We start from the raw sequence: 13,894 nt of genomic DNA on the forward strand, positions 1-13,894 counted from the left end.
AGGAGGTGAACGACCCGGCCAAAAATGATGCGCTGGAGAAAGTGGAGGACAAGACCATGGAAGGCCTCAAGGAGCTGGGAGCTTTTGGCTTGCAAATCCCCGTCGAGCTCGGCGGGCTGGGGCTCAGCAACACCCAGGTGAGGCTCGAGGGCTGGCGCCCCCCCCCCCAATCCTTCCCCTAAATGCTACCAGACTCGGAGGGAAGCCTAGGAACATAGTTGTCAACCGTCCCGTATTTGCCGGGAAACTCCCTTATCCCAGCGCCGTGTCCCGCTGCTGTCCCTTATTGATGATGTCCCTTAAATTTCCTGGCTTTCAAAGGAAGCAGCTCCTCTCCCTCCCTCCCTGCCAGCCAGGGAGGAGGGAGGCTCCAACTGGGTTGCTTGGCTGCCTGGCCCGCCCCCCTCCGGCCTCCTCTCACCATCCTCGGCCCCCGGGAACCCCTCCCCGCCGGGGACTGAGGAGCCTTGAGAGGAGAGCAAGGGCAACCATAGAGAAAGCAGTTCAGAGAGAGGAGGAGGAGGAGGAGGCGTGGGCAGGTGTTCAAAGGGCTAACCATAGAGGGGGAAAGCGGAGGAAGGACCGCAAGAGCTTCTCCCATAGATTTGTAGTGGTGGACTAGCATAGATGGTCTGATCTGCAGGTTTACTTTGGGCGCTATTTCCCCCCCCCCTCGCCCCACCTGGTGGAATTGAGAGCTGCAGATGGAGCACGAGAGAAAAGATACAGAACTGTAGCAGCATCTTCATAGCTTGGACTTGGTTTTGCACGAAAAGTGGTTGCTGCTTGTAGTTATTTAATTGCAGTGTTTCGTCAGCTGGTGTCTTGAGCAGCAACCTCTGGAAACGAAGGGCTAAAACCTGGCACTGCTCTCCCAAATTATCTGGTCCCTTTTAACTTCATATTTCAGCTGGCTGACTAAAATTCCTTATTTTGGCTGCTGGTCCCTTATTTTCAAATCTGTAAGTTGACAGCTATGCCTAGGAAGGAAACGACATGGAGGTTTGTGAGCTTAGAGGGATTTCCTGCTGCTCTGTGCAGCCATTGGTCAAGTTGCTGTGATGTCATGGAATGTTCTCAGACATTGTCCTTTCAGGGATGGGGGTGGCTTTCCTGCTTTGAGGAAGGCTGAGCTTTCTCGCCACTGAGAAAAATGTGCTCTGCCCATGCTCAGAGGCGCGAGAGAGAGCTTTGAATGCTTCACGGCTGACACCCCTTCTTTTTCTCTCTTCCCGCCGCAGTATGCGCGAATGGTGGAGGTCGTCGGCATGCACGACCTGGGGGTGGGCATCACCTTGGGGGCCCACCAGTCGATCGGGTTTAAGGGCATCCTCCTCTATGGCACCAAGGAGCAGAAGGAAAAGTACCTCCCCAAATTGGCAACAGGTAAGGGGTCGTGGCCTGGGGGGGGGGAGCTGAGGGGCAGAGACATCATAACCAGTGGCAGGCGATGGGGAGGAGGGGGCAGAATAAGGGGCAAAGGAAGGAAGTTGAGGGAGGGAAGTGCACCCTGCAACACGGTCCCGCCTGCTGCGCGAATCCCCGCTTCAAAGGTTCTTCACTTCACAAGTTCCCCCTTTCGCCACCCAACATCCCAGTGGGGCCATTCAGCTGCCTAAATTCCCTTTCATCATCGTGTTTGCGTGTTTTTTGTGTGTGCACGAGGATGGGTTGTGTTATTATTTTTATTTTTTGAAATAAACTTTCAACAAAATCCATGTACAGTCATACCTCTGGTTGCGAACGTGATCCTTGCGGGAGGCATGTTCGCAACCGAGCGCTGAAACCCGGAAGTAACCCATTCCGGTAATTCCGGGTTCGGTGCAGTCCGCAACCCGAAAATGCGCAACCTGCAGCGTTCGCAACCCGAGGTATGACTGTAGCGAGATCTCTCTGAATCTCACGACTGCCTCCCTTCCATGGGTCCTAGTGTCAATATTTACATCTGCATATCTGTCCGTTATCCACATTTTTTATCCATCTAAATCATGGATAGGCAAACGAAGGCCCAGTGGGTTGGATCCGGCCCAATTTCCTTCTCAGTCTGGCCCGCGGATGGTCTGGGAATCAGTGTGTTTTTACGAGAGTAGAATGTGTCCTTTTATTTAAAATGCATCTCTGGGTTATTTGTGGGGCATAGGAATTCATTCTTTTTTCCCTTCAAATTATAGTCTGGCCCCCCCACAAGGTCTGAGGGACAGTGGACCGGCCCCCTGCTAAAAACGTTTGCTAACCACTGGACTAAAGTGTTCATAGTCTTTGTTACATTGCAAGTGAGATTAAGATCCTACTAGTGTTTCCTCTGCTTACAGTGGGAAATAAATTATATACACCCCCCCCCCATTCTTTTTTAAAAGTTCTTATCTTCTTGGTTCCCTGAGCTTTCCAGTTAATTTGGCCATTTCGGCTAGTCCGTCAACTTGGTTTGTCGTTCTTCCCTGGTCGGGATTTTTTCTTCTTTCCCATCCGGGTTGTGTTATTTGGATCACGAGGGTTGAGGCATACTTATATCGCACAAAACTTGGAAGCCGCTTCAGACCTTGTAGGCAAAGGTGGCTGTGCGTATTTTGGGGGCCTCTGTCTTCCCATGACGACCCCCTTTTTTAAAAATAAAATAAAACCCTCTAGGTGAGACCATTGCTGCGTACTGCCTGACGGAGCCCACTAGCGGCTCGGACGCGGCTTCCATCCGATCCACGGCTGAGCTGAGCCCCTGCGGCACTTACTACACTCTCAACGGGAGCAAGATTTGGATCAGGTGAGTTGGGGGCCAGCCTGGGTTGGGTAGGTAGAGGAGGAGGAGGAGGCACGGATTGGGGCAGGGTGAGGGGGAGTGTTTGCCACCCACCTTGGAGCAGAGATTTCACAAGAAAGAGCCTTGAACCTGCCACACTTTTCGTTGGAAAACACCCCCTTCCTCAGTATATTTTGGATAATTTTTATACTGCCGCTTTTGATCATATATTACTACTACTACTGCTATTATTATTATTTATTGAATATATATACCGCCCTATACCCAGAGGTCTCAGGGAGGTTCACATAAAAAGATCACAGTGTGAAAAATAAAAATAAAAGCAATGACCCAATAATACAGCCCCCCAAAAGAGCCACATTTTAAAAGGGTATGGGACGTTGATCAGGTCAATCAAAGGCCTGGTTAAAAAGGAACGTGTTTTTATATCTATATATATCTCTATTTCTATCTCTATATCTATATATCTATCGATCTATCCATCTCAATGTGTGTATGTGTATTAACACACACACATATATTTACTGACCTGTATTATTATTTTTGGATGAATCCCCCCCCCCCGTATTTTTCGCTCTACAGGATGCACCTGACCACAGGACGCACCTTGTTTTACAACAAGAAAAAGCATTCTCCCCCTCTCTGCTCAGCGCCCCTTCAGCGAAGCGGCAGGAGAAACGGAGCCCCTTCCATTTCTCCTCCCGCTTGGCTGAAGGGGCGCTGCACAGCTCTCCCTCTCTGCTGAAGCCAGGAGAGTCAGCAAAAGGAACCCGAAGCCTCCGGAGCGCAGCAGGAACTCGCGGTGCGCTCCGGAGGCTTCAGGCGGCCATCCCTGAAGCCTGGAGAGCGAGAGGGGTCGGTGCGCACCGACCCCTCTTGCTCTCCAGGCTTCAGCGAAAGCAACGCAAAGCCTCCGGAGCGTGGCGGGAGTGCTCCCTCTGCGCTTTGGAGGCTTCGCGTTGCTATCGCTGAAGCCCAGGAGCCTGCATTCGCTCCATAGGACGCACACACATTTCCCCTTCATTTTTGGAGGGGGAAAAGTGCGTCCTATAGAGCAAAAAATACGGTATATTAATATAGACCTTCAAATGTGAGGTTGGAGGCTTGCCTGTGGTCCTGCAGTTACGAGCGCCAACCCCCCCCCCCCCCCGGCGAATCCTGACTGGCAAATCTCTTGCAGCAACGGCGGCCTTGCGGATATATTCACCGTTTTCGCAAAAACGAAGATAAGGGACGAGGCGAGTGGGGAAGTGAAGGACAAGATCACGGCCTTCATAGTGGAGCGAGCCTTTGGGGGCGTCACGCGGTGAGTAGGATCGGAGCAAGCCACCTCACTCCAGCTTCGGCTTATTCCTCTACCTGGGCCAGTATTGCCTGCTCTGGCTCTCAGCTGCTCTCCAGATTCTCAGGCCACGCACAGGAGGAGAGATTTCCTGGCTCTGCTCACTGGAGATTGAACTTGGAAGCTTCTGCATTAAAAAAATGGGGAATTTACAAGAATGCCTGCAAATCATACGTACGCGAACATTTAAAATTGGGGACTGTCCACTAACTTATTCCAGGAAGGTGCTTCCTTAATCGTCAGTGCTTGGCGACGTAGAAAAATTTCCTGCAGGCATTTAAACGTTAAAACGCATTGACTGTATTTTTCCTTGTACAAGACTGTATTTTTTCCCTAATTTTTTAAGTTTAAAATTGGGGGTCGTCTTAATTTTATAATGAATGATTTTAGAGTGTTGTTTGTGCTGTACTTTTGTACTGTTTTATTGTTGTTAGCCGCCCTGAGCCCGGCTTCGGCTGGGGAGGGCAGGATATAAATAAAAATTATTATTATTATTATTATTATTATTATTATTATACATGGATAGGGCATAGGGGGACTGGCAATCCCCCCCCCAAAGCTCAGCAACTCTGGCCTATCATCCCCACAAAAAGCATAACAACTCTGTGCAATCTTCCCCCATTTTATTTTCCCCATTTTATTAATTTGAAGTTCCCAAAAATGGGGGGGGGTGTTATACACAGAAAAATATGGTATTTATCTCACCCCCCCCCTCCAGCGGACCCCCAGAGAAGAAGATGGGCATCAAGGCGTCCAACACGGCCGAGGTCCACTTTGACGGGTGCCGTGTTCCTGTCGAGAATGTCATAGGGGCCCCTGGCTCCGGGTTCAAGGTGGCCATGAATATCCTGAACAACGGGCGGTTTGGCATGGCTGCTGCCATGGCCGGCACCATACGGGGCCTGATCACCAAAGCGGTGAGTAAGTCTCATAGTACCTTTGGTTTGTTGAGTTGGAAGGGGACCCCCCTCTTTCCAATTTTTTTAATGCTTGATGTTTTAGCGTGTTCCTATATCTGCTGGGGGACACGAGTGGCGCTGTGGGTTAAACCACAGAGCCTAGGACTTGCCAAGATCAGAAGGTTGGTGGTTCGAATCCCCATTACAGGGTGAGCTCCCGTTGCTCGGTCCCTGCTCCTGCCAACCTAGCAGTTCGAAAGCACGCCAAAGTGCAAGTAGATAAAGAGGTACCACTCTGGCGGGAAGGTAAACGGCGTTTCTGTGCGCTGCTCTGGTTCGCCAGAAGCGGCTTAGTCCTGCTGGCCACATGACCCGGAAGCTGTACGCCGGCTCCCTCGGCCAGTAAAGCGAGATGAGCGCCGCAACCCCAGAGTCGTTGGCGGCTGGACTTAACTGTCAGGGGTCCCTTTACCTTTACCCCTTATGGCTTTGATCTATAGGCTACCACTAAAATGAGGCTTCATTTTAAGCTGCATTTTAAACTGTATTCTAACTTATATTTTAATCCACTGGTTTTTTGTTTTTTTAAATGTTTTTACTATATTTATATTCAGTGTTAGGTGTCCTGAGCCAGGACTTGGCCGGGGAGGGCAGGGTATAAATATATTATTATTATTATTATTATTATTATTATTATTATTATTATTATTATTATTATTATTATTATTATTATTATTATCATCATCATCATCATCATCATCATTATCATTATCATCATCATCATCCAAAAAGGTGAACTACGCTGCAAACAGGACCCAGTTTGGAGACAAAATCCACAACTTTGAGGGAATTCAGGAGAAACTGGCTCGCATGGCAGTTCTACAGTACGTGACAGAGGTGAGGGCAAAGGCGAAAGTGATCTGGCACATGGGGTTGGGGCAGCGATGTGCCAACTGCTGTGGTGTGCCGAAAAAGCGCACTGCTCAGCGCCAAAGCCCCCCGACTGCAGCCCGTCCTGACCCACCACCTTCCCCCAGCCTGGCAACGCGCCTTTAAATCTTTGCTTCATATGGACTAGGAACTTGAGAAGAACATCAAGAGGATCCCTGTAGCGGGATCAGGCCAAAGCCCATCTAGCCCAGTTTCCTGTTCTCACAGTGGCCAACTATGGGGGCGCGGGGATGAGTGCAACTGAATTCCCCAAAGGGTTGTAAACTGAGAGGTGAAATTAACAGGACGCACCCAGAAGCTGTTAGTTTCAGCGCATCCTGTTACGACACAGACTTTTTCAAAACAGTGATGGAGCAGAGCGTGGGTAGGCAAACTAAGGCCTGGGGGCCGGATCCGGCCCAGTCGCCTTCTAAATCCGGCCTGCGGATGGTCTGGGAATCAGCGTGTTTTTACATGAGTAGAAATGTGCCCTTTTCTTTAAAATGCATCGCTGGGTTACAGTGGTACCTTGGGTTACATACACTTCAGATTACACACTCCACTAACCCAGAAATAGTGCTTCAGGTTAAGAACTTTGCTTCAGAACAGAAATCGGGCTCCAGCGGAGCGGCGGCAGCAGGAGGCCCCATTAGCTAAAGTGGTGCTTCAGGTTAAGAACAGTTTCAGGTTAAGAACAGACCTCCAGAATGAATTAAGTACTTAATCTGAGGTACCACTGTATTTGTGGGGCCGGCCTGGTGTTTTTACATGAGTAGAACGTGTGCTTTTATTTAAAATGCATCTCTGGGTTATTTGTGGGTTATTTGTTCATTTCCCCCTCCTCCAAAAAAAATATAGTCCGGCCCCCCACAAGGTCTGAGAGACAGTGGACCGGCACCTTGCTGGAAAAGTTTGCTGACCCCTGAAGCAGAATCTCACTCCCTTGGCTCTTTTCCTCTTCCCTGCAGTCCATGGCATACATGATCAGCGCGAATATGGACCAAGGAGCGACCGACTTCCAGATTGAGGCGGCCATCAGCAAAATCTTTGGCTCGGTGAGAAAGGGGCCTGGTGGGAAATGGGGAAGGTGGCTTTGCCCCCTTGTCTGTCGGTCACCTGTTTGGCTACACCCCTGTTTTAATGGGCAAGGTCCCTCTGTTTTGACCATCTCCCTTGGCGGCGGCGGCTGCTGCTGGTGTTTCAGTGCGCCCATTTTACAGCCTGAGAAGACAGAGTCATTTCCCCCCCTTTCCCTTTTGTCTTGCCCAGGAGGCCGCTTGGACTGTTGCAGACGAGTGCATCCAGGTCATGGGCGGAATGGGCTTCATGAAGGTGAGTCAATTGGGAGAAATCTCTTCCTCCACCACCACCTTGTCCAAAACCACCAGTTGTCATCCACAGTGTTCGTAGTTCCAGGTTTTCATTCCCTTTTCCTTTCCAAAACGATTTCTCCCCTTTTTTTTAATAAAGGCAAGTAAATACCTGAAAGATTGTCGTACCACCTTTATGCCCATTTGACGACTTTGATCTATGGAACTGGAAGTATTCCAGGTGCCAAAATGATACCCATTCCTCATTCATAAAAAAAAATCTATTTTTTTAGCATGGCAGCACCTACGCGCAGGAACTCTCTGCCTATTGACATATACTCTTTTCATCGCCTGCTAAAAAACATTTTTCTTTGGACAAGCCTGCCCAGACACGTAGAACATTGGTGTATGTTTTAATCTGCTTTCACTTTATTGCTGATTTAATCTTCTGAGTGCTTTTAAGGAAGAGTTTTTACTGCTACTTTTTGTTTTATTCTCTTTGTGTACCGCTGTGAGGTTGTTTATTTTATTTTTTAGACAATCAAGCCCTGTATAAATTTATGAAATAAATAAAATAACAACAGACAGAAAAATACAAAGAGAAGAAATGAAAACATGGCTTTTTAATTTACTGAATTGATAAGAAATCAAGGAACAGGCAAAGGAGAGAGAGGTTGGGTTGTAATTACAACTACAAATTATTTTGAAAGGGAGACAAAAGATAACTCTAAGCGATGCTAAATCCAGATATTTGCATGAACCCACGGGACCCGACATTCCAGACCTGTGTTTATACCTGAAATAAAATTAAACCAAGTGGTGAGGAAACTAATCTCAAGTGTTCTGGGACACCTTGAATTTGTTTCTCTGTGTGTGTGTGTTTTCCCCAAGCAAAGCAATTTTCCAAGACTTGGAAAACCAGCAGTCCGGGTTGCCAAGATTGAAATCCTTCCAAAACTTGGCCTTTGTGGCTCAGCCCCAGATTTTCCTTTCTGAAATGAATGAAACCTGGCCTTGCGACTCTAAGCCAAAAGCAACCTCCTGCCCCCAAATAGGAGATGGACAAAGGCTGGGTATGATTACTGGGATTCAAAAGCATGGCTGCTTTTGAATGTGGAGGCACAACGTATACAACCCTCTCCTCCATCCTCTAGGTTGGTGGCGTCTTGTGGCAGGGAGTTCCAGAGTTTATGCACTGCGTGAAGGAGCTCTCTTTCCTTCATCTCGTCCTGAATCTGTCCTGTTCATTCTCAGGCTCTTGATTTTGCACTTGCCTTGCCCAGGACTCTGGGCCATCCAGACCCTTGGATTGAAAGCCCCCCATGTTAAGGTCACAACCGGTGGGGGAATCCTGGTTCTGTCCACCTTGACCCTCCTCTCCTTCTCTTCCCACTCTGCTGCAGGATGCCGGAGTGGAACGTGTGCTGCGAGACTTGAGAGTTTTCCGGATCTTTGAGGGAACTAATGACATCCTGCGGCTGTTTGTCGCGCTCAATGGATTTCAGGTGGGTTGTTGGGAATGTGTGTCTGTGGTTCAGAATCTGGGAAAGAGGAGGAAGAAAGAGCGCAGTGTTTTTTAAGGTGGGAGGGGGAGCTTCTGTCTTGTCCCCATGGCTTTCAGCCATTGATGAGAACATTGGAAGAGCTCTGTTGGATCAGGCCTAAGGCCCATCTATTCCTTTAATTTTTTTTTTAAAATAAACTTTATTATACATCAATAAAGATCAGTTTTTTGCACATTACAGTGGACACTCGGGTTGCGAACGTGATCCGTGCGAGTGGCACGTTTGCAACCCGCAGTGTTCACAACCTGCAGTGGTGCGTCTGCGCATGTGTGGGTTGCGATTTGGCGCTTCTGTGCATGTGCAAAGCGCGATTTAGCGCTTCTGCGCATGCACGACCACCATCCATTCCGGCACTTCCAGGTTTTGGCTCGTCCGAAAAAATGCATACCTCTGTAACCCGAGATATGACTGTATTAATAATATTTAACTTAGACAGTACATACAACACATCCAGTACACACTACACATATTACAACATAAGCACACCAAACACACCCTTGACACTAACTCCTGATTCTTTTCGTTGTGCTATTTTAAATTTTGTTAAACTATACGCATTTCATTATCATTATTTTAGTTTCCATTTCTTCCAACTGATCTTATTATATACTTTCTTTTTTTCCATGATTCATTCTATGTCTGCCAGGAGGTTATTTCTTTAGAAATTATCCAATCTTTATTAACTTTTTGTATTGAGTTTCTTCTTAATAAGAATAATAATAAGGCCCACCTATTCCAGTGTCCGTCTTTGCAGAGGAGCCAGCCTGATGCCTCAGGGAGACAGACCTACAGGCAGGGCGTGAGGGCAGCCGTTCTCTCTCTGCTTGTTTGGTTGATTTTTTTTAATATATATATATAGAGAGAGAGAGAGACCACACTCTCCTTTATAAAATAAACAGCATCTTACAGAAATTAATATCCAAAGCAGTAAAAGCAGTGTTCCCAACGGCTAAAGTGGATTTCTTACGATACAACCTTGCAGCTCCCCGTTGGCTAGTGTTTAAGCTGTGAGTAATAGCTGTTCACAGACATCTCCTCCGTCCGTGAGTGTGGCTTAATCATCTTTGGAAGCCATATCCTGTGGCTGTAAGTTCCACAGGTTAATTTTGCCTTTCAAATAGAAAAATTTTTTTGCTTGTTTTTATATCTGCTTTTTGCAACCATGTGTTCAAATGCTGCCATGGTTCCTGGAACCAGAACCGCTTCCTGGAAATGAACACGGGCACACAAAACCCACCACTGTCACTGCCTGTCAACTGTGCCTACCACACAGGGTTGTTGTGGGCATTCGGTGAGGGTGGGGGAAAGCGTGCCTTAAGTTCCTTGGAGAGAAGGTGGCATGTTGTTGTTGTTGAGTCATTTAGTTGTGTCCGCCTCTTCGTGGCCCCCTGGACCAGAGCACGCCAGGCCCTTCTGTCTTCCACTGCCTCCCACAGTTGGGTCAAACTCATGCTGGTTCCTTCGAGAACACTGTCCCACCATCTCGTCCTCTGTCGTCCCCTCCTCCTTGTGCCCTCCATCTTTCCCAACATCAGGGTCTTTTCCAGGGAGTCTTCTCTTCTCATGAGGTGGCCAAAGTCTTGGAGCCTCAGCTTCAGGATCTGTCCTTCCAGGGAGCACTCAGGGCTGATTTCCTTCGGAATGGAGAGGTTGGATCTTCTTGCAGTCCATGGGACTCTCAAGAGTCTCCTCCAAGGTGGCATATCAGTGCAATAAATATTAAAGAGTGTCTCCATCCGCATTAGCATCTTAAATTGGGCCTGGTAACGTAAAGGCAGCCAGATCCTGCAGAATAAGCTTTGTTATGATCTCACACACGTATTCTGGGGGGCTTCGCTGTTCTGGACCAAGTGGTGTTTCTGCGCCATCACCAAGGGATGCCCTATCTAGAGCGTGTCACAGTAGACTAGACACATTTTTGCTACCTTTTTACGAGCCCTCAAAGCCTGAAATCCACCTGACTTTTTTTAAAAATAGTTTTTATTCAAAATCTCAGCATAACACTTTATCGAATACATATCATCCTGATTTTCTGCCACCAATTTTTCCCTTCCCCCTCATGAGAAAAAAGGAAAAAAGGAAAGAAAAACCATCCTCCCGTCCCCTACTCGGACTTCCCTCAGCTCCTCTCTATGGTTTTTCAGCACATGTTATTCTCTGCATATTATAAAATTGTAAAGGTCCTTTAATTATTTGTCTTTATATAATCCATAATAAATTTGTGTATGTTTATTCAAAACCTGCAAAGGAGTCTAATTCAGTTTATTGTTTCTTTAAGTACTTTGCTAAAGGTTCCCATTCTTTGAAATCACAGTTGTCCTTATCACGCAGTTTGTATGTCAATTTCGCCAATTCCGCATAGTCCATCAGTTTCTCTTGCCACCGTTCTTTTGTCGGGATTTCTTCCTTCTCCCATCCTTGTGCTATTAAGACTCTGGCCGCCGTTGTCGCATACATAAATACCGTATTTTTTGCTCTATAAGACTCACTTTTTCCCTCCTAAAAAGTAAGGGGAAATGTGTGTGCGTCTTATGGAGCGAATGCAGGCTTCTCAGCTATCCCAGAAGCCAGAACAGCAAGAGGGATAGTTGCTTTCACTGCACAGCGATCCCTCTTGCTGTTCTGGCTTCTGAGAGTCAGAATATTTTTTTTCTTGTTTTCCTCCTCCAAAAACTAGGTGCGTCTTGTGGTCTGGTGCGTCTTATAGAGCGAAAAATACGGCATGTTCTTCAATTTCCTTGGCAGGTCTTTTCCTACAATCCCTAACAGAAATGCTTCAGGCTTTTTTTTACAAATGTTAGTTGGAACATTTTCTTCAATTCGGAATCCACCTGACTTTTCAATATAACCACTCCCTTTTGCTGACCTCTCCTCTCCTCTTTCCCTACCCCAGAACGCCGGCAACGAGCTCCGCGGGTTGCAGCGCGCCATCAAGAATCCTCTTGGAAACGCTGGGCTCATCGTCAGTGAGGTTGGGAAGCGAGTCCGCAGGTATGGATCCCCCAAGAGATGTGGGGTGCGGGTGGGCATACGACAGAATTAAAGCCATGCAATTGTTGTGCATATCCCCATCCCTGAGCTGGAATACGTTTCGGGGTTCCAGCAGTGCACCCTGGGGTGGTTTCCTTTGAACGAGGCCACTGGAGGCTAGTGATCTACCATTTGGTCTACTCCAATGCACTCTACATGGGGCTGCCCTTGGAGATGGACTGCGGCTAGCTCAGAATGGGGCTGCTAAGGGACAGCATGTTGGGACCATGGACCGCCATTTTTTTAAAAGCACAGGGCTGGGTGCCAGTCAGCTGGCAGGCCCAGTTCAAGGTGGAAATGCTAGCTTCTAAAGCCGTAAATGGCTTGGGAACCAAGTACTTAAGTGAGTGCCTTTCCCCCAATATCGACCCCTTCTTGTTAATTTTTCTCCCTTGATTTTTAAAATTCCTTTTTTGTAAGAGCTTTCTGAGGGCTTTTCCCTGTCAGGCGGTGTATACAGTGGTACCTCGGGTTACATACGCTTCAGGTTACAGACTCCGCTAACCCAGAAATAGTGCTTCAGGTTAAGAACTTTGCTTCAGGATGAGAACAGAAATCGTGCTCCGGCGGCGCGGCAGCAGCAGGAGGCCCCATTAGCTAAAGTGGTGCTTCAGGTTAAGAACAGTTTCAGGTTAAGTACGGACCTCCGGAACGAATTAAGTACTTAACCCGAGGTACCACTGTAAATTTTATTAAATAAACGACAACAATAGCTGCAGATTCTTTGTGGCATACAGTTTTAATTACAACTGTATCCAGGGGAGAATAGGCAGAGAAGCTGCAACTCTTAACTAAGGTGTCCAAGTTTGATGCCTTCCCACCAGATTCTGGGGGACGTGACCAGCCCCCCCCAATGCTGTTAGCTCCCCCCCCCCCCCGACTGCAAAAGCTGTCAAGTCAGTTGTTCTCTTTCACACATGCAGACACCTCGAGTGACATCCCCTCCAGCCAGGGGACAGTGGGGAAGAAAGGCCTGCCCGCCCCTTTTGGCAAGCTGGCTATCACCTTTCTCCTGCTATCCTGTTTCCATGGCAATGCCTTGCCCCCAATTTATATAACAAATGGGATTTTTAGCAGACCTGACCAGGGCTGTTTAAGTAAATGAAACGAAGTAATGTGACCTAATTTGACCATTTATCTCTCTCCCCTGCCACCCCGGAGGATGCGTATGAGATGTGGCCATAAAATGGTTCCTCCCCCCCATTTAGCTGTGATTCCTGCTTTTCAGGGGGTTAAACTAGATGACTCCTTGGGACCTTCCAACTCCATGATTCTTCAGGCCTTGGCTATCTGGGCACTGGAAGTTACATTGCCTCTGAATATGGAAAGCCCCACATTCAGCTTTCATCACCTTCTCCTCCTCCTCTCCTCGTCCAGTGAATCTGTTTTAATGCTCTCCTCTCTTTTTTCTTCATTTTCTCTCAAAGCAATCTGGACAGGTGGCAGCTGCCCCTTCCGCCTTGTGGCAGTGAGTTCCATAAGTTAGTCACGTGTTGCATGACCGAAACAAATAAACTCCAACCGCCCTTTTGTCATCCTTATAAACGCCGGCAACCTTCTGCCGAACCAACCTTGAGTTTTCAGTAGATGGAGGAAAGAGAACCATTTCTCTCTCTCTGTCCGTCTTTCCACATCATTCATGATTTTTGTAAGCCTGTCTGGAGTCCTGGTTTGAGTCATTCTCTCATTGTGTGTCTCTGTTCCCCCTTCCTGATAGGCACTGTTCTGAAAGCATTTTATTTTAAGGGCTCTCCTTTTTTCTGTACCTTCTCTTGCCCTAAGAATCATGCCCTCTTTGTCTTCCTCCTGCCCCTTCCAGGAAAGCCGGTTTAGGAACGGGGATAACCTTGAAGTCCGTAGTGCACCCAAGTCTGGACTCGAGCGGTGAGCGGGTAAGTGGTGGCGTTTCCAACCCAGCTGATCTTTTTGGATCCTCTGCACTTTGATCGATTGCATCGTTATCCCAACTTTTCCTCCTCCAGTTTGCTCAGGGTAGTTCTCCTCCTCCTCACTTTGAACCCCACAGCAACCCTGTGATGTAGGTTAGGCTGAGAGAGGCAGTG

The 13,894-nt window shown here is 47.8% G+C and overlaps 1 protein-coding gene across 1 annotated transcript in view; it reads left to right on the forward strand.

Annotated features, from left to right (window-relative positions):
• The window catches only part of ACADVL (acyl-CoA dehydrogenase very long chain), a 32,042-nt gene that overhangs the window by 12,157 nt on the left and 5,991 nt on the right, over window positions 1-13,894 (forward strand). The window contains exons 6-16 of the mRNA XM_081167886.1: window positions 3-137; window positions 1,242-1,386; window positions 2,629-2,758; window positions 3,936-4,061; window positions 4,816-5,014; window positions 5,789-5,893; window positions 6,895-6,981; window positions 7,196-7,258; window positions 8,640-8,741; window positions 11,695-11,792; window positions 13,651-13,723. Of these exons, the coding sequence (XP_081024012.1) occupies window positions 3-137; window positions 1,242-1,386; window positions 2,629-2,758; window positions 3,936-4,061; window positions 4,816-5,014; window positions 5,789-5,893; window positions 6,895-6,981; window positions 7,196-7,258; window positions 8,640-8,741; window positions 11,695-11,792; window positions 13,651-13,723 (1,263 nt within the window). The remainder of the gene's footprint in view (window positions 1-2; window positions 138-1,241; window positions 1,387-2,628; window positions 2,759-3,935; window positions 4,062-4,815; window positions 5,015-5,788; window positions 5,894-6,894; window positions 6,982-7,195; window positions 7,259-8,639; window positions 8,742-11,694; window positions 11,793-13,650; window positions 13,724-13,894) is intronic.

The sequence above is a fragment of the Podarcis bocagei genome, assembly GCF_964188305.1.
Source record: "Podarcis bocagei genome assembly, chromosome: 13".
NCBI classification, from domain to species: Eukaryota; Metazoa; Chordata; class Lepidosauria; order Squamata; family Lacertidae; genus Podarcis; species Podarcis bocagei.